Here is a 25,887-nt window from a genome sequence, read left to right on the forward strand (position 1 = left end):
GAATTTAAAAAGAGAAGTGGAAAAGGAAATCCCAGACTCCTTTCCTGCAGCTGAAAACATTTTTTAAAAAGGCCAACTAATGCCTGAGTCATCTGGTCGCATGCTGTTGATATATAGCAGAGAAAAGATAACTTGATCAGTTGTGTTGAGTAAGCATGATCTCTTTTTCTCATTGAATTATTATATGAAAGTTTCTCTGTGATCCTGATTGTCTTAAGTTTATTTTGTTAAATTTTGCTTTAGCCTTCTTTCAAAGCTAACTCATGATAGTCCTAAGAAGGAAGCTATGCTCAGAGTGGTGACTGGCACATTGTGAGCATCATAATGAGCAGGAATGCACAGAGTGGTGACTGGCACATTGTGAGCATCATGATGAGCAGGAATGCAAAGTATAACTTGCTGAGATGGCCAAATTGACTTGTTTGATTAGAGAAAAGACAATATCTACCTCTATTGCTGACTGGAAACCCCTTATGGATTTTTTGCATAAAACAGAAAAAAATGAACTTAAGATTTATGGTTTTGATGATTAGATAGAATAGGTTATAGGAAGAAGAGAGTCACAATTTAACTTTAGAGAAAGAAATCTACAATTGTACTTACAACTGCTGTAAAGAAGATTGGAAGCCATTTCTTTATATCCTTTTTCTTTCTTTTCTATTTTTCTTCTTTCTTTTCTATTTTTCTTCTTTTTTTCTTTTTTGCCCTTTAGCTTTCTTTTATTTCTTCCTTTTTCTTTTTTCCTTCTTACTCTATTTTAGTTTGTATTAATTTTTACTCTTGTTTTTAAAACTTTCAATACAATGTTGTTTTTAAAAAAGCAAGAATGCAAAGTACCAGATTAGCATCCAGGCTGATCACCACACTAGCCTTGGCTCATAACCAGATACCAAGGGAAGTACAAAGTCCTGCGTCTTGCAGGGCGTGTTCTTCTTGGTCTGATTTGAGACTGGAAAGCAGTTTCAGATCTTCAGCTAGAGCAGAAGACGGCATAGAATCATAAAGTTGTAAGGAGCCATTATGGCCATCGCCTTTAACTGTGGGCAGCGTAGGAATCCAGATGAGAGCACTGCTGACAGCTGACTGTCTAGCTTGTTCTTGAACACATCCATTAAAAGGGAGCCCGATATTTTCCTAGATAATTGGTTCTACTTTCAAAATGTTCTTTACAGCTAAGATGTTTTTCTGAACATCCAACTGGAATCTGCTTCATGTAAGTGAAGCCCATTATTCTGTGTTCCTACTGCTTACTGGGATGGTACAGAATAAACCGTCTGTGTATAATATTTTCAGTTACTTAAAGAGTGCTATCAAATCACCCCTTACTCTTCTCTTAAAGTTCCTTTAATATGTCTTCACCGAATATAAATTCTAATTCCCTGTTAATTTTTATTTCCCTTCTCTGAACCTGTTCCAGTTTTCTGAATCTATCTTAAAGTGTATGGTCCAGTACTGGACTTTGTTCTTAAAATGGGGTCTGACCAATGCAGAATAAAGTGGAGCTGTTACTTCATGTGATTTGGCAAATATGTGTCATGAGTAAGGATGGCGAGCAGGGGGCTCCCATCCAGACTGTCAAGCGCATGCGTAGCACTGATGAATTGTTCAGCCATTCAAAGAGACACAGATCGGGACCGCCTTAACCCTTGGGGGTTATATGTCTGGGTTTTTCCTACGCTTCTTCAGTTTGTTAGGATTCCTGTTAAGTACTAGCAATAAATATTAGAGACCAGTTTATTGTCTCAGTGTGTTTCCTGGTTGTTAGGACAATATGCTTCCTTTGATCCAGTTTAAAACTGCATTTGTCTTTTTTGCAGCCACATCACAGTGCTGAATCATATTCAGCTTATAGTCAGCTCCCATTCCAAGATCGTTTTCACAAGTACTATTGCCAAGCCAAGTATCTTCCATTTTACATTTGCTCATCTGATTTCTTTTTACCAGGTGAAGAACTTTGCATTTATCTCTTATTTTTAGCTATTTAAGCTATCTTTATACATTTGAATATTTCTGTCTTCTTGGGTGTTAGCACTTCCACCCAATCTGGTGTCATGTGCAAAGCACTCCTTTTACTTTCTTATCCACGTCATTAATTAAAAATGTTGCAGAATACAGGACCCAGGACTAAACCTTTTTTTTGATACCTCTCCCCAGTTTGTTGAGAAACTATTGTTAACCTCTTTGAATAAAATTTTGAATAGCTGTCAGTCTGTTTAATCGTCATGGAATCTAGCTCACACTTATTTGGCTTGGTAGTCAAAATGCCATGAGGTTGTCCAGTGCTTAAAATGAAGTTATTTCTGTATTATTCCCATAATCTATTAAGCTAGTTATCCAATAAAAAAAATAGATAAGGTTGGGCTGGCAAGACTTGTTCTTGACAAATCCATGCTGATTCTGACATTACTGAACAGGTATTTCCTTACTATGTTTCTTTCCGCTTCAAGCTTCAATTCTACCCCTTCATCCTGCTCTTTACTGTTGTCTGGTGGAACATATGCCTTCTTGCTGGAGAAGATTGAACCAGAATAAGACTTGAATAGTCTTACTCTCCTTTTCCTTTATTACTTGTGAGCATTTGCTTCTTCACTGAGAATCTGATATACACATCTTTTCCCCTTTTATTATGTCTGTAGTGTGCCAACCTAATAACTATGGATGATGTACATATTTTGAACATATCTGAAGAAGTTCTCTTTGTTGTTCTTAGCATTCTTCGCCAACCTCACCTGAGTTTTAGGCTTTTTGACCTGTATCTACAGTTTCTTGCTACCTCTTCCTTGATGACCTGTCTTCTTTCCATCTTCTAAAAGCATCCTTTGTTTTCAGATATTTATTATGCTGCAGCCACATTGGCTTCTTCTGCTGTCTTCTGTTTCTTCCCTTCATTGGAGTTGTTTGCAACTGTGCTTTAAGTTTTTCTTTTTTAGGATTTCCATGGAATCTTACTTATTACTGCTCTTTCATTAAAATCCACTTTCTTGAAGTTCAAGATAAGTATTTCATTATACTTCAATAATGTAACTAAGAATCAAGAATTCTTGCATTACATGCCACTTTTCTAGTACCCTGCTATTTCCACTTCATGAATTAAGCCTTCCCTATTGGTTAGTGCCAAGTCAAGAATACCTTTCTCTACACTATGAAGGAGGAAGCTATCAGCAATCAAGTCAGGATGTTTCTGAAGGACCATGCTTAGCAGTATTGTTCTCCCAGCAGATGTAGGGGTAAGTAAAGTTCCCATTACTCTGTGCTTCTTGGAAGGATCTGCAGTTTGCTTCTGGAAGGCGTCATCCAACAAGCCACAAACTTAATCACTGATATACTGTAGAACAACATATCAACTAATCAACTGTTTTGAGGCACTGCACTGCTTTGTCTGTAATTCAAAATGATGGTACTGAACATTTTGAGCCCTTAGGAGCTTAATTCCTCACAATTTCAAGTACATTGATTCCTGTGGGAGCAACCCTCCCACCCCAAGCCAGCAAGTGTGCTTTACTTTTGCAGACCTAATGCTATGGGCCCCCCTTCTAAATGAGGTTCATGCAGCCTCCTTTGGTTTAACTTGTTTGCTAAGGCGTTGTAGGACCATTTGGGTAGTGAAGATAAAGAATCAACCAACTTCATGTCCTTGTGCTAAAATGTTTTCCTAGTCCAGTTCTTTTATCAATATTGATTATTTTAATGGCAATTTTTCATCACTTTCATTTTGCAAACCATATTGTTAAATAAAATAGACTCCTGTATGAGTGCTGATGCCACCATTTGGGGGTTGACTGTTAAGAGATCATGTTAGATCAGGCTTTAAACCACTTGTGGTTTGCCACATAGACTCTGGTCCCTCGACTATGCATAGTGGCACAAGAAGGCTCCCTAGAATTGCCTTTGCCTGTCTGGAATTGCAAACACAAGATCAGGTGTTAGGCATATGACAGGCCACTTGTCTATTGTGCTGCATCCTTTGGTGACTTGCAAGTGCACAGACGGAGAATTCTTAATGATTGGAAGGTTGCTAGGTGTTTCAGATCTGGCAGGTCACTGCATGTGCGTATGCAATTAGCTGCTAAAGAACTTTTTTTAAAAAAATAGGTCAGCCTTCCCCAGTCTGGGACCCTCTAGAGTCTCATATTTGTAGTGCCCGCCTCTGAACAGCACCAGGTTTGGGAAAGTTGCAGTAAGTGTTCAGAGTAGGAGATAATCTATATTTAGTGCTTAGATGCCCAGACCAGGAAAGGCATATGAAAAAATAACACACAGGAATGAACAGAGAGAGATATTGTGGTTAGTAAAGACAGCTTCTTTGGGTGATCTATTTTACATATTGTTAAGACTGGTAAATTGGAATGGAGAGGAATGACATAGACATCAGATCCAGTTGGCTGAATCTACCACAACAAGATCTCCTGCCCAGGTTCTATTGCCATCATCTCAATCTGAGAAAAAGCATAGTAGAAGTCCTCTGTGAAGGTGAAAGCTCCCCTGTGCAAGCACCAAGTCATGCCTGACCCTTTGGGGGGGATGCTGCTTTCACGACGTTTTCTTGGCAGACTATAGCGGGGTGGTTTGCCATTGCCTTCCTCAGTCGTCACCTTCCCCAGCAAGCAAGCTGGGCACTCATTTTACCGACCTTGGAAGGAGGGAAGGCTGAGTCGACCTGACCCTCTCATATATTTTCTGAAAGATCTGCATAGGAGAGCCTAAGTGCTGTTTAGCTAAAAGTAGAAAAAGCGCTTCTGGTCCAATGAGGATGAAGTCACCAATACTGTATTTCTGAGCAGAAGGACTCAGATTCCTTCAAATTTTTTCAGGACCTTTTTAGAAATAGAATGACTATGTGCAAAGCAGGAAAAAAAAGGATAGGGATTCTGCACTGACTGTATAACAGTTGTGAGGAATTGGGGATTTCAGCAGGTGTAACTTTCATGGCAAAGTAGAATTGCTTACATTCCTTTTATTGTGCATCAGTTAAACATGAAGAACTCAGTCTTTGCATTTGGCCATCCTAGAAGCTGGGAAGGGCACAATGAAACAAAACTTAAAAGTTCAATTCCCATTTCAACTTGCAATATTCTTACTAAATTTTACTAAAACATATATTCTTTCAAAGTAATTCTACTGAATTAGCTCTGTAGATGCTGACTATAACAAGGATATTATAAGCTGTGGGAGTAAGCTTTGATGTCTATAATAACTTTGTAAATCTGATATGGAATTCAACTCAAACTGGAAACCATTCCTAGACTACAACTTAATTAGGGGGTTTGTACCACATCTAGGATTTAAGTCTATGTATAGGACCCATAATTCAGTTTTACAAGTTTATTTGAATCAGAACAGACTCTTAGCAATATAGAGCAGCGGTTCCCAACCTTTTTGGCACCAAGGACCGGTTTCGTGGAAGACAATTTTTCCATGGACCGGGGGTGGGGGGTGGGGATGGTTTCGGGATGATTCAAGCACTTCCTCTTTTTCCCGACCTTTTATGCTTTTTTCTTTGCGCCATTTGGAGATAACAGCCAATGGGCTTGCTTTCTCTGGCTGGAGGTAGAGCTCAGGCGGTAATGTGAGCGATGGGGAGTGGCTGTAAATACTCAGGCTGTAAATTCGGTCGCTTGTCCACCGCTCACCTCCTGCTGTGTGGCCCAGTTCCTAACAGGCCACAGACCGGAACCAGTCTGCGGCCCGGGGGTTGGGGACCCCTGATATAGAGTGAACTTATTATAGCTTACAATTTACTTGGTGATTTATACTGCATTGACCATAGTTCTTGGTATTAATTTTTAACTTAGAGCTTAATAGTGATTTAACATGATCAGTTATTTACAAGTAATTGATGACATGCTGGAAAACTATAACCTCCACAAAAATTCCTTGTTTATTCATCTGTATTTTATTTTTTAAGAACATAAGAAGATATGCAGTGCCCTGCTGAATCAGACCCTTGGCCTGTCTAGTTCAGCAGTATGTTCTCACAGTGGCCAACCACTTTACCCCTTCTTTTTTCATGGTTGTTAATATACTTTTTAAAATGTCTAATAAAAATGCAAAAAAAAAAAAATCCCTTAGGAATGGCAGACCAGATCATTTGGCCACCATTAATCTTCTACCCCCTGCAGTGCACAGCCAGCACTGGTATTTTCTAGGATTTACTGTCTTTATTTAATTTATTTTATTAATCATATTTATATGGCCGCCCATCTCACACAAAGCGACTCTGGGCGGTGTACAACAATAAGATAAAACAGCAAATAGATAAAAAACAATCATTATAAACAGATAAAAAATAATTTTAAAATAAAAAATATTAGCAAAAAAATTTTAAATATACAAATTCCACGGACAGAGCAAGAATTGTTCAATTTGTGCCGCTGCCCATCTCACATATATGATTCTGTTAGAGAGGGACATTTTTCCTGCTGAGGATTGTGTTCTTTATGGATAATGATCACAAGAGAATGCATTTTGGTGGGCGAAGATACAGCCAGGGATGAGCAGGGTTCTGCTGTAAATTCCTCCTGCCCAACAGAGTGAATATTCCTCCCTGATTTGGGAACCTGAAGCAGGCCTTGGTAACCTGTGATCTATCAGCCTTCTATGGCAGCAGAAGCTCTATCGCTTGCTTTTGAGCGTTGTCTGAGACTACGAAATGAGTGTGCTGGCAAACACCCAGTGGCATGTCTAGGTCTGGCTGGACCCCTGCGTGCAGGAAACCCCACATTTCAGAATCCCATCCTGTCAGAATTCAGCCCCTGTCAGATGACTGGTTGTTCCCAGCAACCATCTTGCCCAGAGTCCCCTCAGCACCACTGCAAGTATTTTATAAACATGCCAACTGAGTTTTATTCAGCATGGTGGATTGCAAGCTGTACAGAAGTTTTAGAAAGGTATATTTGATTTCATTAGATCAGGTATAGTCTAAACCAGATGTGTACATGCATGTTCATTATGCTTAAGAATGCAGCTGTTCAGGGGTGTCTGGACTTGTTTAATTAAAAGGTATGATGCAGTAGTTGAATGGAGCAGCCTTCTCCAACCTGGTTCCTTCCTGGTGTGTTCAGAGATGGATCCAGAGTTTGTATCAAAATGATGAAATGTTCTTCATGATGTCATGACGTAAGCTTTGCCTCTCAATGTACATGCATGCAAGAGTTTGCAGTGTGATGTTGCCACGTATGTTTTTTGCTGCACATGGCTGATGTGGATGTGTTCAATAGAATTCCCATTATCTTCGGTCAGCAATATTGTCTTCCACTTGCAACTCTCCTGAAATTTTCTATTCGTGTTTCTTTTCACAAAAGTTCCATTCTGATGGAAAAGGTGACATAGTACTCTTGAGAGATGGCATTAGGAGAGGTCCACCTGGAAGAACCCAGGCAAGCTGGCACGGGCTGAAAGAAACAGGGAAAATCTATTTCTTAGATCAGGAGAATCATAATGGAGTGTTTCTGGGAAAAAGTTAAACCAGGATTATTGGGATTGCAGGTAGTCCTTACTTACTGACTGCAGTTGGGACTGGCAAATCTGTCACTAAGTGATGCGATTGTTGAGTGAAACATCATATGTGACCATGCTAGACTTACATCCGTTCAGCTATGATCATTAAGTGAATCACCATGGGTCGTTAAGCACAACATCACATGACTGTGACGTGCGACTTCCTGCTGGCTTCCCCATTGACTTTGCTTATTTGAAGCTGGCCATGAAGGTCGCAAATGGCAATTACATGACCACGGGACACTGCAACCATCATAAATGTGTGCCAATTGTGAAGCTCTGAAACCGCAATCATGAGACTGTGGAGATGCTACAACAGCTACAAGTTCAAGGGCTGGTTGTAAACCTACTTTTTCAGCGCCATTGTAATTTTGAACAGTCGCTGAATTAGGCAGTTGGTAAGTGAGGACTACCTGTACTCAAATACTATTGGCAGTGGATGCAGCTGCTTTTAAATTTGGAGGCGGGGGAGGTTGGGGAGAACCAGGAGATTCGTTCAATGAAAGATTTGAGCAACAGATTAATTGTAGCTCTCAATGGCTGAATTGGCCAGTCTGTAATATGAGATCAATGTACAATAAATGGTATAAAGTTTTGGTAGGTCACTGCTAAGAGAGTGCAAAATGTTCCATGAAACAACCCATTGTGAGCAGAAAGTGACTCCTTGCAAGTGCAAAATGGGTGGTTTCAAGCATTTTGGGCAGTGTTTTGAGCGCAAAATGGTGTTTGTACATTCTTAGTTGCCATAATTTTTTTTTAAAAAAAACTTTGTTCATTCACATTTATTTAGCCTCTTTTTTTCTTTCTTGCAGTGTGGAAGGAGATCCTCCGGGAGGTGAGGCAGGTACCATAGTGGACAGTCTGGGCAGTCAGCCGTACCGGTGTGTCCCTGAGGTGACCAAAGTTGAGCACTATGATTTAGTGCCATCTTCCTCCTCCTCCTCTGTCTGTCATACTCCATCACCAGGTCTTCCGTGGGCCCAGCGAGCTCGGCTACAGCCAGCCAGTGTGGCGCTGAGGAAGCAGGAAGAGGAGGATAGCAAACGATCCAAAGCACTGTCAGACAACTATGAACTCTCAACGGATCTTCAGGACAAAAAGGTATCTGGCCTTAGAGTGTGCTGGGCTATAAGAGCGTCCCTTGCTTCTGTGGTTCCTGATGTGCAGGAATAAGATGCTGTGGCTTGCTTGAAGTCCAGTGAGCCAGCCTTATTGCTGAGCATTTTGGGAGTTATGGACCTGATCCCTCTGAAGGCTGCAGTAGAAGGTTTTGTAGATTGGGTCAGTCTTGGAACCCTCTGTGAAATAGGAAAACTTTGTCCCACATAAGCCCTTTAAAAGATCAGAAATGACTTGGCTATCTGTATGTTGGAAGGGGCAAGCAAAGGGAGAAACCCTTAGGAAGAGTGCTTAATACTAGAGCATATGCTTTGCACGTGGAAGGTCTCTAGTCAATCCCCAACACCTCTGGTTAAAAGACTTGAATAGCAAGTGATGGGAAAGACCCCTCTGTGCCTGAGGCTCTGAAGAGTTAATACTCAAGAGCCAGCATAGGCCATACTAGAATCCCTATATCAGTAGGCTGATTCAGTATGAGGTTGCTTCATGTATTTTTTTGGAGGAAAATGACAATATCCTGTGGTTCCTTTTGCTCTGAAAACACCCAGTGTGACATCTTGTTCAAATCCCACTGCTTCTTTGGTTGATTGGTTTGTTCTAAGCTTCACGTTCCTGATTCTCCTGTTCTCCTCATTCATCTCCCTCCTCTGTTTTCCAAATCCCTCCTCCCTGCTGATGCCCACCATAGGTGGAGATGCTGGAGCGGAAGTATGGGGGCTATTTCCTGAGCCGGCGGGCAGCTCGTACAATTCAAACAGCCTTTCGCCAGTACCGCATGAACAAAAAGTTTGAGCGACTAAGAAGCTCGGCATCAGAGAGCCGTATGTCACGGCGCATCATCCTATCCAACATGCGGATGCAATATTCGTTTGAGGAGTATGATAAGACCCAGAATGCTCCCTACTTTGAAGGCAAACCTGCCTCGCTGGATGAAGGATCCATGGCTAGCGCTCGACCTCATCTGCTGGATCACGGCCTTCCCTATGGTGGCTCTTGCCGGGCTGGCCTGGATGGTGGCTCACTGCATTCCTCTTCTGGAGGCTTCTGCAATGACATCACAGAGCTTGAGGATTCCTTCTCCAAGCAGGTAAGGCCCAAACTGCACACTTCCATGTAGTTTTCCCTGAAACTCTGAAAGAAATCACCTTTGCCCAAATGAAAACTTTCTGTCTTCTCCAGGTTGGTTATAACCTCTGATGCTTCTTCAGTCCTTTGTTTTCTCCATGGTCAAAGTATCTTCTGCTGCCCTTGAGCTAAGCCAATGCATGTATGGGGACCTCCAGCCCATGAATCTAATTTCTGGCCTGAAGGGCCTTGAGCAAATCCATTTCCCGACTCTGCATCTAGGCTGTGCTTCACCTGCATAGAAGAATGGGAGAGGATGAGCAAAACTGGCTCTACTTCATTATAGCCCAGGGTTCCACTTCAAAGTAGGCCAAGGCACAGTTGAAGCTGGCAGAAGCCAATATTTTCATTGCTTTTGCAGGAGCAGCTCCACTTCACCCACATCTTTTTTCCCCCAGGCAAAGTAGCAGGAGTTCATTTGCTCATAGCCCCATGGGCCAAGGAAAGGGAAGCTTGTGTCCTTGCAAATCTTCTGCCCCTAATCAGGATGAGCCAACATTTTGGAAAAGATAATTCCATTTAGGATTGCATTGTAAGCTGAGGCATTCTTGATTTTTGCCTTGATATTGTTTGATTTTTCAGTTGCAGTGCTTTCTACTTTGGAAGCCTCTTTCAGGGGGGAAAAAAAATTTTTTACAAGCATAATACCAAGGCTCCCTGGTTTGTTAGTTTTAAATATGTTAACAACCATAATTCTTAGCCATGAAGTTTCTCCATCTTATTGGCAGCAATAATAATTGCCTTGTATATACAGAGACTAGCTACGAAAACTGGGTCATGACTTAGCAAATCCCACATTGGCATCTCACCTCTGATCTGAAAGCCTATCTTACTGACTCCTCCTAGAAACCACAACTAGTTCGTGTGTAGTAGATACTCCACAGAGGATTAACACTGTATTTCTGTTGTGGAGCACAAAGACATGGGAGGAACCAACCAAATTCAGCTTTAAGCAATTAACATACTTTAGTATTATTAAAACTATGTTTACAGAACGGTTAATAATCTGAGTTCCTTTTATTACTCTTTCTGTTTATTTCTGCTGTTTCACCTTAAGTCAGAACCTTTCCTCGCTCTACCTAGGGTTAGGTACACCCAGGGCTTTCGGTGTACTAGGGCTACGATGTTTGGATTGCAAAAGCCCAGATGGCCACTAAATGGCAAGGAAGAGTTATGTCCAGGGGTTGTCTGAGTTTCGCAGCCCAGACAGAGTAGCCTTAATATCTATGCAAGTGCAACTAGGATTTCTTGGCACAGAAAACAGCCTCCTGAGCCTCCATTTAAAAAGCATTGATTTTTAGCCTTGGAAAATGAGTAGCAAGACTGACGACTTTTCTGACAAGACACCAGAGCAGCCTTTCTCAATCTTTTGACCCTGGAGGAACCCTTGAAATATTTTTGAGGCCTCGGGGAATCCCTGCACATTCAGGTTCAAGTATAGGCCAGAAGCTACAAAATCGTTATATGTCTTTCATGCGTAGGCCTGTATTATGGGCATTAACAGTGTTATTAAACTAAAAATAAAGAATGAAACTTACCTTTTTAATGTGAAGTTGCCTGAATTTGAAATAATTTTTTAAATAAATCGTGATCTCCCAGGGAACCCCTAGTGACCTGTCGCAGAACCCTAGGTTCCATGGAACCCTGGTTGAGAAACCCTGATCTAGAGAGGTGGTAACAAGGCCTAGTGCTCTTCCATCAAAATAGCTTCTCATATGCTTTATAAAAACTACTTTACGGTAGCTACTGATCTGGAGGCAGTCTCTACTCACCACAGGTCATAGGCTGTTCTCAAGCCTGAAATACTGTGTATCAAATAAGTAAGATAACTGGTAAATTTATGGATATCTTTTATGTTTTTGAATGTTGGGTATCTGAATGGAAAATACTTCATTCCCACTTCATCTTATTATGCTGAATCTTGCAGCCGATAGCAATGAAACCTAAAGCTTCTCATTAGCTCCTTTCTCTTGAGTTGCCATTCTGTGTCCCAGTCTTACTCACAGAAAGCAACAAGACAAGCAGAGATTGCACTACAGATGACTTTTTTTTCCTGAATAGCACTAAAGGAAATGTTATAAGAAGTCCTTGCAAGTAGGATAGGCTTATATGAAAACCTTGTGTGGAATCCTATTTTGACTTTTTTCCAGTTAATAGAAGAAAAACAATTTCTCAGCAGCCCTAAAGGAACCTAGTGTGAATGAAGCCATTAACTGCAGCTTGCCTATGAACCATGTTTCTGATTACTTTTGTTCATACATTTCATTTTGGTACACTGATACTATAAGGAGTTTAATACTATAATAATTCTGTATTCTGATTTGGTAACTTACTTGTCTTTTCACGGTTGCAGTATGTTTCATAAAAGATTATTCAAATGGGAACTCATGAATGAATATAAGGTATAGGATCGATTTAATTAGTAGAGGGTTGGTTTTTCCCCCCTCTTTTCTCACAACGCGTACTTAGCCCCTGTCAGCCTTGCGAGATAGTCCGGACAAGAAGCACCCCCAGAAGTACTGGCTCTAATTTTATTGTAAGGTTACATTAACAGAATCTTGCAAATCTGAAAGTACAGCTCTCCCCGCTTTAGAGTCCAAGAAGCTAAGGAGCATCCCTTCTGAGACATCTGCCATGTCCCCATTCCTTCTGTGGGCTCAGTTGCCTGTTATATGACTGTTGCCTCGTCTGCAGCTCTTCCTCCTCCTGTCTCCCACGGTCATTCCCACAGACCATTGCAGCCCCAAAGAGAATCTGCCCTGGCTGACTTCCTTCTCTGCCTCTCCATAGGTGAAGTCCTTGGCAGAATCGATTGATGAAGCCTTAAACTGCCACCCGCTTGGCCAGGAGGTAGGTCCTGGTGGCCCCACTTTGGAGAAAAGTGAATCCAAGGAGCAGCAGGGTGACAGTGCTGCCACCTCTTTCAGTGATGTCACGCTTTACCTGGATGAAGGCGCCCCCACGTCACCCCTCTCTCTGGAGCGCCCCCCCAGCACTGAGCCCTCAGAGCCTACTCCAGGAGTGCCCCTCCCACCCCCCCCACGGCCGGAGTACTGGGGGGCCCCTCAGCGGGAGGACAGCCGGGAGAACGGGGGCGGGAGCCGGCGCAGCACCCCTTGCATGGAGTGTCGGGACTACCGCCTTCGGGGCGCCCATCTGCCCTTGCTCACAATCGAGCCTCCCAGTGACAGCTCAGTGGATCTGAGTGACCGTTCTGATCGGGGTTCACTCAACCGGGGGCTCATGTATGAGCAAGATGGCTGCAGCCCCCACGGCACCCTCAAGCATCCTGGTGGGCCTGCCCGCTCCCCACACCCGCATCGCCACTATCATCCCGAGCAAAGCCAGCCTCCTCCGCCTTTGCCCATCCCGCCCCCTCAGGCCCCAGGCCGCCTGCCTCCCCCTCCTCCGCCGGACAACTCGGATGGCGACAACGACAGCCTCAACAGCACCACCAACTCCAACGAGACCATCAACTGCAGCTCAGGCTCCTCCTCGCGGGACAGCCTGCGCGACCCACCCCCTCCCACCCCAGCCACCACCGTGACTGCTGTGGGGCCCTGCAAGCAGACCTACCAGCGGGAGACGCGGCACAGCTGGGACTCCCCGGCCTTCAACAATGATGTGGTGCAGCGCCGCCAGTACCGCATCGGCCTCAACCTTTTCAACAAGTATGACAGGCGTGGTCAGCACTCTGTGGAGGGAAGCAGTGGGTTAAGCCTGTTCGGCAGCAGGCTGAGTTAGGCTCCAGGGCTGGTCTGGCTTTACAGGCACTGGAGATCCAGCTGGAGTTAGCATGGGGGTGGAAGTGGTAATTCTGAGCTGTTTCTTGACTTGAAGACAGAGGGGCTGTGTCAGCTTTGGGTGTGTTTTTTCTTTTTCCTTTTTCTTTTTCGCTATTTACATCTCTCACCTTTTCTCTTGAGGGCTCAAAATGACATACATGAGGCTGATTTCATCTCCCAAACAACAACCCTGTGGGGTAGATTGGAATGAAAAAGAGTGACTGGCCAGTGAGCTCAGTGGTCAAGGGGAGACTTGAATCTTGGTCTCTGTGGTCCATGCCTAGTCTTTATCTCCAAGGATGTACTGGGTGTATCCCCATCTTTTGGCCCAGGGTCCAACTGCCTTATGGAATTGCTGTGGCCTTTGTCTTGGAGGAGGGCATTTGACCAAGGTCCTCCTGCTTACTCCTATTATTGTAGCTTCCAAGCTGCTCTCCAAGAGATAGACAGTATGTTGAGGAATCTGGTCTTTGTATGGTTTGGGTCATCAATGGAGTGTTTGAGTGGCACATGAGGAGCAGAATTCAGTGGTCTGGGCATTTTCTTGGCTTCAGATCTATTCATTCCCCCTTTGCATCTATTTTGCATTCCCTGTTCCCCCCAAATAATAATAATATGTGAAAGCCTGAACACAGAAACAGAAGGCCTTCTCAGGATGAAATGTGGCCAGAGTGGATTACAGGAAGTAAATGAGTCATATAGGAGGTTTTATAGGAGGTTTTCTGCTGGTAAAATTTGGATATTTTATGGCAGTCTTCAAAACATGGTGCCCACCAGATATGTTGGGCAACAATTCTTATCCTTCACAAGTACGGCCTTCTGCTTCCAAAGGCTTTTCTAGGGACACCCTGTAGACCAGTGTTTCTCAGCCTTAGCAACTTTAAGATATGTGGCTAGAGCCTTAGCAACTTTAAGACATGCTGGCGGAGAATTCTGGGAGTTGAAGTCCACATATCTTAAAGTTGCTAAGGTTGAGAAACCCTGCTGTAGACAATCTGAAGGCTGGTTATTTAAGCAACTGGATTTTAGTTGGAATTCTGGTTTCCAAAAATCTGATTCCTCTTTCCTCTTAACGTAATTGTGAACTAGCTTCTCTCATCCCTCAATTCTTGAAATGTGAGACCTTAATTCTAAATATATAGTGTTTGCTTTACTTTACCTAACACTGGCTATGCTCCTGTGCCTGATGTACCAAAATTAAGTGACTGGAACTTTTCTTGCCCGGTGGCCTGGGGATGAATGACAAGGGAGAGTTTTACTTTCTCAAAGACCCAGGAGCACTGCCAGTCTGAAGGTGGAGACCTCTTCTAATGCCTTTCTGTGCCCCTTTTAGTTTGACTTGGCTCTTCTCCAGCCATCCCATCTGGGTGGCTGCTTCCTGTGGTGTCTCTCAGGTCTTAGGTCAAAGCAAAAGGAATGGCGGAAGGGTTGGGTCTTAGCTTCCCTTGGCTCTTAGAGTTTTAATTGCTCCGAGGCAGCATCTTTTTCACTGGCAGGAAGCAGGGGCTGGGGGGCTGGGAGGCAGCGTCACATCATATCAACTAGCTGGAAGCATGACTCATGTTGAACCCTGGGGCAGTGGGCCAGGCTAGGAGAGCTCTGTGCCCTCTCTCTTGGAGGCGATCCTTGGGCATTGACTTCTTTGTGCATCCTTCAGTCTGGCAAGATGAGGAATTAGTCTTGTCCACAATAGGGCCTTTTTGTACCAAAGGCTGGAAATCTAAACCTCCCCAAGACTTATGTACGTATTAATAGATGTGGACAATGGTCTGTGAGGAGTTCTCTGCTCTAAACCCCGTAATAAAGAACAAAAACTTCCCATGCCCGCAAGTCTAAGCTCACTGCTTCCTGTTGCTACCTCTGGGAACTCAAGAGAACTCTGTTCTCTTGCTGGAGTTTTAGAACTGTTCAGGTTTAACAGCACCAAGTGGGACATGCAATCCCCAGAGCAACTTGTGTGCACCATTTAACCCCTCATTCTTGTCCCTTAAAATATTGCATACTGTGGAATCTGATGAAGAATCTGGTAAGATCTGGCTTCTGCCTTCCACTTAATTTCTTGTGGACCCAGATATTCCGTGTCTGCCCCTGCCCCCTCTGCTGACCTCTTTTCAAAAGTCCCAAGCATGTATTTTGGAGAAACAGAGAGTGAAAAGGGTGTTGCTGACATCTTCTGGCTGTCAAGGGGCATATCCAACCTTGAGCTAGGTATGTGATTTTAGACTTCCGGAAATGTCTTTTTAAAAAGATGTTGAATATTTTTGCCTCCTGCGGCTTTCAGTGCTCCTCATCAGCTGTGAGATGTCAAATCACCATTTCTCTAAAGCAAGGGTGAACAACTTGCAAGTGGCCCCTCTACTCCATTTTTGCAAGGCCCCCTTTTCCTATAGGATTGCACTGTGAATATTCAGTGGCAAATGGCAATGTTCAGCCTTATAATCCACTATTTAAAGCTTTAGAAAACCAACCCCTCCCCCAAAATAGAAAAAGAGGTTTAAAGAATGACCCCACTTACTCAGGTGACATCACCGATTATACTAAAAAAACATTACCAGCCTACTTGTCTAGTCATCTAAACAGCCCATTTATTTGAAATATTGATATTCTTCTCTTCGATCCAAGTCAGTGGAGGCAACTAAAATCCAATATTCTGGATTTTAGCTACCATCTTCCACCTGGCTAATAGCAGCAACTGGGCAGTAGGTGGAAATGAGATGGCTTAGTTCACAGCTTAACTATACCTTCTCTCCAGTTCTTATGATACCACTGCTGTAAGTGCAGGTAGTCCTTGACTTACGACCACAATTGGGACTGGAACTTCTGTTGCTAAGCGAGGCAGTTGTTAAGTGAGTTGTGCCTGATTTTACGACTATTTTGCTGCAGTCGTTAAATGAATCTGGCTTCCCCCATTGACTTTGCTTGTTGGAAGTCACTGGGAAGGTTGCAAATGGCAATCACACAACCCGGGAATGCTGCAACTGTTGTAAGTGTGAGCTGGTTGCCAAGCACCTGAATTTTGATCATGTGACCACAGGGATGCTGTGACGGTCATAAGTGCGAGGACCTGTCGTAGGGCACTTTTTTCAGCGCCATCGTAACTTCAAATAGTTGCTAAACAAATGGTCATAAGTCAAGGACTACCTGTAGGCACATCTGAGGGCTCATTGCCCTGTGGTGCTGCCAACTAGAGTAAGGAAACCTCTTATGTCATCTTGGTGGGGCTTTCTCCTTTGTTGCTGTTTTAAAGGAGGAATATCTGGTTCTACGTAATAACATTTTAAATGCAGTTCTGTCTTAGATCTGATAATGTGACCGATGGAATTTCAAAGAAGGGATCAAAATGAACAAAAACTCATGAATATTCTATAAGGTTTAGCGAACTGTAATAAATATGACTAACGTTGCATAACCAAAAGCTCTTCCATTAGCTTTCATATTCTCCCAGAGAAGTAACACAAAACTATATCAGGCTGGGCACTCAAGATATTTTCAGGGAAACTGCACTCCGTTTGAAATAATGGAAATCTAGAACTTTAGCACAGAGACAAAATTAAAGTGCTCTCCTGGAAACAGAGGCGTCTTTTGAAAGTGGTCGGTGTTTCTTCTCTGTTAACACAGATGGGAGGAAAATGGGTTCTGAATGAAAGTGATTTCAGGCATGCACGTATACAGGCTTCTCCTCATCCCATTGGCAGGAAACCAGAAAAGGGGATCCAGTACTTAATTGAGCGAGGCTTCTTGTCGGACACACCGGTGGGCGTGGCCCGATTTATCCTGGAGCGGAAGGGGCTGAGCCGGCAGATGATTGGAGAGTTTCTTGGCAACCGGCAAAAACAATTCAACCGAGACGTACTTGAGTAAGGAAATCTATACATTTTTCCCTCCCCCATCATAACTTTGGCTTTTGTAGTCCACCCTACCCCTAGGCCTTATGGAAAGCGATAACTTGCTTGTTTTTAATTTTTATAGGAGACTGCACAGCATGGACTTGTATTTATTATTTATGTGTTCTATTCATTGCATTTATATTGTGTCTTTCCTCTGGAGCTCGTGGTGATTTGTTTGGGATTCTCCCCTTATTTTATAACTCAACTAATTATGGGTTATTTGTTGAATCATTCATCAATCAAATTACAGCTAAAATCCAGTCAGTGCATGTCCTGTCTTTTGAGTACTTCGAAGAAATACTATATAAAAACAATGTATTGTTGAGTTGCTGTTTTCAGGCTACTGAAGACAAGAGAACTTTTGTAGAGTAGGGAATGACTTTAGATTAGATAAAAATTTGGCCTGGAGAAAAGAAGGCATGTTACTTATTCTCAGATATTTTTAAGAGATGTCTGTTGGAAGAGAGAAACAAACAAATTCTACAAGAAACCAACAATTTAAACATCATCAAAGAAGTCTCATTTCCTGCTGAACTGACAAGCTTGGGGACGTTGTGGAATTTCTTTTTTTGAATGGCCTCAAAAAGACTTGGAAACAGGTTTTCCATGGCTACTAATCTGGGATGTACTCCATTTTGTGCTGAGAGAAATAGTTGAATAAAGTGATCCATTGTTTTTCTTTCTAATCCTACAATCTGCTCTTAAATAATTGTGAAGGGGTGGCTAAGAATTTCTCCAAACCAGTCGTTACTGTTTATGCGAGCATTTTAAAGGAAGTATATGGGCTTGGAAATGAAGATGGAACACAGGAAGAAGGAGCAACCTTACACATTTTTGTATGTGTGTGTGCGCCTTCGAGTCAGTGTTGACTCCTGACAACTGCCTGAACAGGTCCCTGCAGTTTTCTTGGCATGGTTTTTTGGAAGTGGTTTGCCATTGCCTCCTTTCTAGGGCCAAGAGAGAGTGACTGGCCCAAGGTCACCCAGCTGGCTTTGTGCCGAATGTGGGATTAGAACTCATGGTCTCCCCGTTTCTACCCTGGTTCCTTAGCCACTACACCAAACTGGCTCTCAATCTTACACATATTGGAGCAATATGTCTCTTTTCCTTCCCTGCACTTTTGTGTTTTATAGCTGCGTTGTAGATGAGATGGACTTCTCCAGCATGGACCTGGATGATGCCCTGAGAAAGTTCCAGTCACACATCCGGGTTCAAGGCGAGGCCCAGAAGGTAGAGCGTCTCATTGAGGCCTTCAGGTATGTTGGAGGTGGAACCATCTTCCCACAGTTTCCTTTAGCATTTGGAAGAGGGAAGAGAGGCTAGTCTAGAGAACAAGCCACAGGCAATGGAACCATATAGCTCTGTCGCAGAATCCCTGTGAACTTGTATTGTGTAGTCTGTGCTGGACAGTGGCTTCTGCAGCAAATCATGTCCCCAAGATGATGTACATATGATGGTGGCATCATGTAAATGCCATGATTATGTTCTTGTGTCCCAATGTCTGATGCAAGTACCTAAGTCCTATTATTTGCATATTGTCATCGTATATGTATTGTCATTTGTGCCTTTTGTCTTCTCTAGTAAACACTCATGATGCTGGATATGACTAGCAGAAGTTGTAATCCCAGTTCTTGGAAAGTCTGCCTAAGGTTATCCTGGATCAAAGAGTGTGTGCATTATTTTTGTTCTTCAGCTATGATTCCTGTAGGATTTCTTGCTGAACTTATACTAGCCTTCTGCTAACTGGTCTCCTGCAATATGATCGAGCTGGCTGGAGATGATGGTTTCCTAATGAAGGAGCAGATTTGCATATTGATTCTTGTGAATAGGTTTTAGAGACAGTAGAACATTGGAATAAGTCTTCTATGTGTGCAGACCCATTCCCACAGTATATAAAACATGTTGGGGTTAGACCAAATACATCTGTCTGTCCATCACCACTGGCATCAGTCTCATCCACTCAGTCCATCTGCCAGAGTAGAATGGGAATGTATAAGCCTGACAAAGCCATCTACTCTCACACAGAAAGGATGCTCACATAAAAAGAAATGCAGTCTTTTTTTCCATTGCAGAGAAAGACAATACACCCCAGGCCACTGTGTGATAAGAGTGCAAGCCATTCATCATGAACAAGTGAAGTGATTGTCGGGCTTAAGGTGCAGAACTTAGTCTTTAAGAACAGCATAGCATGCCTTATTTCTTTTGCTACCACCCAGCTATCCTTTTATGAAATAATTACAGGCCTGGAGAACTTATTTTAAGAAGCAGAGATCAAGAGAAGTGGCCTGTCAGGGTAGGGAGGTGCAGTTCACATGGGAAAGCATGTTTAGAAATGGGTCTTAACTCCCTAAATACTGGAAGCAGCCTTGATAATATGAGCTTCCTCTCTATGGCACCAGCCCTTCCCTCCCTCCTCATTTGTCTTGATTGCCTTGCATTAATAATTAGTGATACACCTTCACAAAATCAAGCCATTTTTAACACAGCTAGGATTTCCTTCTTCAGTGGAGAGTATGAAGCCAGGTTTTGGAGTGACTCTGGAATTCCTGGTTAAGTTAAATCAAGATCAGCTTTGTTGCAGATGTAAAAGCACAATCTATTGTAAGTCTGTTGAGAGAACTGTAAGCCCCACTTTCCTTGACTTCATGGACAGTCAGTATTCATTCCTAACTAATGGTTACATGGTTTACAAGGCACTTCAGGTGTTTCAGCAGTAGATCACAGAAGTTAAAGTAGGTAGGAGAGGACAATTATACATGGAAGAACAATCTTTAAATGCTTCTATATTGGCCATTAAAGACTTTAAACTAAAAGGTGATTATGAATCCAAACAGCTGATAAATGTCTTGGGATTTTTGTGTCACAGTACATACCATGTATATAAATGCATATACATTGTGCAGACTTTATAATAATTCCAAGCCATAATTAAGAGAGGTTAGGTATGGTTTAGTAGGATATTTGAATTCACAAACTGTATCTTACAATTAGAAGAAAGTGGAGCTGCAGGCATTATAGTAGTTTGATTTGGACAATACTATCCCAACTGAAGAGTATGCCTGATGAACATCCTTATTTGGAAGATACAAAGATATTTGACCCACCCATCAAATTGGGTAGATGGAGTCATTTTATTGGATAGTAGGAATGTTTTTTCCTGTAGCATGGCATGATATGGCTTGACTTAGCTTTCCTTGTGTGAGTCATGTGGAATTCTCTAAAACATAGAGTCTAAATAGGCAAAGTATTAAAGACAGAAGAGCAAGCAGTTTTTCAATTCATTAAGGAGAATCTTGGACAATTTAAAGTCTTGAATAATAATGAGATCCAGTTTCATTTGTTTTATTTTTATTTCTGTTTATTTTTAGGCTTGTTTCTTTTTAAGGTCCCCCTTTAAAATGGGGAAAATAATCTAGAATTTTCCTCTGTAAAATATTTTCTTGCATTGGTCTTCTGTGCTTGTATGTAGAAGTTGACCTGTGAGGGACTGCATTTTGGTCCAAGTTAGACCTGAAAAAAGAGGCTTTTTAATTAATAGATACAAAAAATATTCATTTGTTCATTTATTTATTCATTTATGCCATTTGGAGGGAGGTCCATGGTTTTGAAATTGAGACAATGTCTCTTATTCTGAATATTAACCAAGCCTGTCAACTAAACAAAGACTTCATAATAATAATCCAGGAATTACTAGATACTATTTGAATATATTAATACATGAATCAGTTAGCAAGGCTATGTTAATCAGATTAATCAAAAGATTCATGACCAAACTTTCAGTCGATTAAGATTACAAAGATGGATTTTATATAATAAAACTGATAAATAAACATTTATTTTCTGAGTTTTCTGCTATGATTCTGACATGTTAATATAATAGGGAATGAAAATGAAAGTCTTCAATGTGGTCTTTGTTTCCAAGGGAGAACAGTAGCTTGTTTATTGAATTTTCACACGTTCCCGTTGTATCTCAAGTCTTGATATTAGTATATATGGATAATATGCCCATATATTTAAATATTACCTGCAAATTCATGGCTAGAAGACTTATTTATAGGTTCAGTTAGTATCAATCACAAATAGTTTTCCATGATGGGATATGGCTTGGGTCCAATGTATAGTTCATGAGAATTGAGAGGTTGTTATTTTTTTTCCTCTGAATTGCTCGCTCTTTATTGTAACTCCAACCCCATTTCTTCCAGCCAGCGCTACTGTGTATGCAATGCCCCATTGGTGCGCCAGTTCCGAAACCCCGACACCATCTTCATCTTGGCTTTTGCCATCATCCTTCTCAACACTGACATGTATAGCCCCAGCGTCAAGGCCGAGAGGAAGATGAAACTGGATGACTTCATCAAAAACTTGCGGGGTAAGCAAGAATCCTCTTTTTTAAAAAAAAAAATCTCTGGAACTCCCAGCATCTTTGCTGTTGTTGCTTCTTTGCTTTTCTTTGGATTCCCATGCAGAATATATGTCATCCACTAATATATTCAGCCTCCATTTATGTGTAATTCTGTGGGAGCTCAGAAAATGCTGAACGGGTGAATGTACCATTCAGTTTCTGAAAGTTCTTAGTTGGTTTTAAACCCAGCAATTTCTTCTTTGTTCTCAGGGCTGAGAATACACGCTTGCAAGTTTGTGAGCAAGCTTGGTAAAATCTCACTGAGAAGTTAGGGCAGCCTTTCTCAACCATTTGACCCCGGAGGAACCCTTGAAATACTTTTCAGGCCTCGGGGAACCCCTGCACATTCAGGTTCAAATATAGGCTAGAAGTTACGAAATTATTATATTCATTTCATGCGTAGGCCTCTATTACAGGCATTAACAGTGTTCTTAAACTAAAAATAAAGAATGAAACATACCTCTTTAATGTGAAGTTGCCCGAATGTGAAATAATTTTTTAAATAAAGCGTGATCTCCCGGGGAACCCCTAGTGACCTCTTGTGGAACCCTAGGTTCCGCAGAACCCTGGTTGAGACACCCTGAGCTAGAGAGATGTCTGAAAAAGGTTTGCAGCAATTTTGGAGACATGACTTCAGTGCCATTAACTACTGCAAATGTTCAAAATAATAAGAAATTAATTATGTGGTAAGAAATTGATATGGCACACTTCAGACCTCTGCTTATTTCGGTTCAGAATTTATAATTCCTAAACATAATTTTTCAGTATTTTAATACAGGCTGCTCATAGCTTTTGGTATGAAAAAGCAAGATGGTGGCATCTTGCCTCTCCCTTTTCTTTAGAGCTGACTCAGCATTAATGGGCTATGAAAAATAAAAAATAAAATAAAAATAAATAATAAGCAAATTATTATATTAAATTTGCAGATGACATCAAGGTAGGGGGAATAGCTAACTCCTTAAAGAACAAAATCATGATTCAGAATTATTTCACAAGGCTTGAACATTATGCCAAATCTAACAGTTATCCAATGGAGATAAATGTAAAGTTGTGCATCTGTGTAGGAAAAATCAGATGCAGAGGTATAAGATTGAAGAGAACTTGCTTGATGGCAGTGCATGTGAGAAGGTCTAGGGGTTCTAGTGGACCCTCAACTGAATATGAGCCAACAGTGATGCAGCAGCTCAAATGACTGATGCAGTCTTAGGCAGCATTGCATCCAGGTCATGGGATGTAATCATTCCTTTATACTTTGCACTGATTAGCCTGCACTTGGAGTAGTGTGTCCAATTCTGGCCACTGTATTTGGAAAGGGATGTGAAGAAGTTGAAGCAAGGAGAATTACCAGGACAATAAAGTGTCTGGAAACTAAGGAATGCCAAAGAACGGCTTCAGGCATGTTTAGCTTGCCAGAGAGAAGACTTGTCCAGTGAAAAATGGGAGAGATTTGCCTTCTGTTGAAACTGGAGATAGAACAAACACTTACTGTTTGGGATTTTAATAAAGAGATTCAGCTGAATGTTTGGAGGAATTTCCTGATGGTAAGAAATGTTAAGGAGCTGAATACTCTGTCTGGAACAGTGGGGCATGCTCGAAGTTTTGAAAAAAGCTGGTTGGCCAGCAGTACTGGATGATTTATAAGGTTCCTGCCAACTCACACATTTCATAATCGTATGTAACTGTGAGCAAAGCTGCTACCAGATTGCTATTAAAGTGGGAAGGAAGTACAACCTGAACTCAGAGGTATTATTTATCTCAAAATAGAAATCGAGATTATTTTGATCTAATGCTTTTTTTGAGTAAGGATTTCTTTATGTACAAATCGGGCAATTTAAAATCAGTTTGGACCATATCTAACAGCCAGAATATTACAGGCTGAAGAACAGCTTCAGTTGACAGATCTCTGCTTTCCATAATAGAGAAAGTTGCCCGTATCACATTTCTGGGGAATGTTTAGGACCTAGAATTCTGTTGATTCTGAACAAATGTTGGCCCTGTCTAACTTGGATACGATATCATTATTATTATTATTTCCTGAAACTTACCGCAGACTGTTAGGTGGCGTTATATTCCCACAGTTCCCAATATGGGGGAATATTAATACTAGCCTATCCTACAGGGCTGTTGCAGGCTTTGAAAATGATATGTGGATTTATTTTGAACATTTTTTGTCTGTGTGAAAACATATTTTTTGTCACTGTGTAATCTGTGTGAGGCCATGTGGTGGCAGTGGGCAGGGTTGAAGTAAATGATGCAGGGGCAGAACCAAGACCTACTGCACGGGTCACTCATTCTCATTCTCTCTTTGGGGCACCTCTTGTTCTCCTTCTCTTTTTCTCTCTCTCCATGCTGCCATGGACCTGTGAGGTAACTCTTGCCAGAGATCTGAACTAATTTCTTGCAAAACTCTTTTGACATTAGACCAAGGCATAAGGCTGCCACTTGCCCACAAGTTCTAAAACCTACTATGCTGTGTTGTTACTGTATTATTAGGGTAAGTGTGGTCCTCCTGAACTCTGTTGACTTCCCCTCTTGGTCTTTGCCAGGGGTTGATAATGGGGAGGATATTCCCCGTGACCTCTTGGTAGGGATTTACCAGCGGATTCAGAGCCGAGAACTGCGCACCAACGATGATCATGTTTCTCAGGTCCAGGCAGTGGAGCGCATGATTGTGGGCAAAAAGCCGGTGAGTGGAAGCTGTCTTCAGGGGTGATTGACTGTGGCTTGTGAAGAGTGCCCTCCCAAGCACTTGTTTTCTGGCTTTGCTCCCAGCATGTTCTTCCTCTCTATCCCACCCAGGTTCTCTCTCTGCCCCATAGGCGCCTGGTGTGCTGTTGCCAGCTGTATGAGGTCCCCGACCCCAACCGGCCCCAGAGGCTTGGCCTGCACCAGAGGGAAGTCTTCCTCTTCAACGACCTCTTAGTGGTAAGGTCAAAGGGGGTGAGGGAACTCAGCCCCTTTGGGTAGAGACAGAGTTGGGAAAGAGCCTGTTTTATTTCAAGCACATCTTTCCGTCTTCTCACACAAGACTTTTGAGAAGCCCAGGTGATGAAAGCCTTGGAACAAGATGGGCATTGTCAAGAAGCAAAACGGCCTAGTATTCCTTGGAAGGTTCTGTTTCTATCAAATGGGACCATTTGCTGGCTTGCCACATCCTGGTTCTCTCTTGCCATGTATTTCATCTTCCTAGTTGAGCCAGTGTCACGGGGGAGAGTACTGAGAGTATCTCAGTGCTGGAGATAGTTTGATGGATCTGATTTAATGAAAAGGGGCTTGCCAGTAAAGCTGCATCCTAGGAAGGAAAGGGACCCTTTAGGGAGAAAAGAAAGATATATAAATTAAATATTAAAAATTCATGCCATTTGAAAGGCATTTGCCTGGTAGTACCATTATAGTGTTATAAAATTATTGTTTTGAAAAAAGTAATTTAAAATTAGGATTTCTAGGTTGTGTCTGAGCGAGGTATAGATGGGAGCTTCCACCATGCAGCAACATCCCAGTTTGTTGTGAAAACTTCAAAAGGAAAAAGCCCAGTGAATTAGACAGTGGTTTTGTATGGTTTATGCCTAATGTGAAAAGGAAATACTGGACTGACTAATGTGGTACTTCCTTAAAAATGCTCCTAGAGTGGCATTATGTCCAGCCATATGGAAGGAGTTCCCATTTTACTTTAGTATTATATAAATGTGTACGATATTTTTTCAATGTAACATACGTAATCTGTGCTTTAGATTAGGAAGTGAAACATAGTGGTCAACTCACTGTTGTCTCTCCTCCCTATTGTCCCTCTTTTCCCCACCATCAACCCTCCGTGGCCAATGATGTTTAGGTGACAAAGATTTTCCAGAAGAAGAAGATCCTTGTGACCTACAGTTTCCGTCAGAGCTTCCCACTTGTTGAGATGCAGCTACAGCTCTTTCAGAATTCCTGTGAGTGCCCCTGCCTGAATTCCCAGCCAAGAGACTTCATAGCCATGCCATCACCCTCTCTATGGGCTCAGACTCCATGGTGTACTACCACCTGCCCCAATTATGGTCTTTCTCCTTCTTCTCATCTTGATCCTTAAAGTCCC

At 42.1% G+C, this 25,887-nt stretch overlaps 1 protein-coding gene across 7 annotated transcripts in view; it reads left to right on the top strand.

Moving 5' to 3' along the window:
- The window catches only part of IQSEC2 (IQ motif and Sec7 domain ArfGEF 2), a 154,445-nt gene that overhangs the window by 120,952 nt on the left and 7,606 nt on the right, over window positions 1-25,887 (top strand). For all 7 annotated transcript variants that reach the window (XR_010067259.1, XM_063294284.1, XM_063294281.1 and 4 more), the window contains 9 exons: window positions 8,310-8,598; window positions 9,305-9,703; window positions 12,532-13,412; window positions 17,222-17,383; window positions 18,547-18,669; window positions 21,616-21,782; window positions 24,362-24,501; window positions 24,615-24,740; window positions 25,645-25,744. Coding sequence is in view for 6 of the 7 variants with exons in the window: in XM_063294284.1 (XP_063150354.1) it covers window positions 8,310-8,598; window positions 9,305-9,703; window positions 12,532-13,412; window positions 17,222-17,383; window positions 18,547-18,669; window positions 21,616-21,782; window positions 24,362-24,501; window positions 24,615-24,740; window positions 25,645-25,744 (2,387 nt within the window). In the remaining variant the exon portion in view is untranslated. The remainder of the gene's footprint in view (window positions 1-8,309; window positions 8,599-9,304; window positions 9,704-12,531; window positions 13,413-17,221; window positions 17,384-18,546; window positions 18,670-21,615; window positions 21,783-24,361; window positions 24,502-24,614; window positions 24,741-25,644; window positions 25,745-25,887) is intronic.

This window comes from Candoia aspera, chromosome 2, assembly GCF_035149785.1.
Source record: "Candoia aspera isolate rCanAsp1 chromosome 2, rCanAsp1.hap2, whole genome shotgun sequence".
Taxonomy (NCBI): Eukaryota; Metazoa; Chordata; class Lepidosauria; order Squamata; family Boidae; genus Candoia; species Candoia aspera.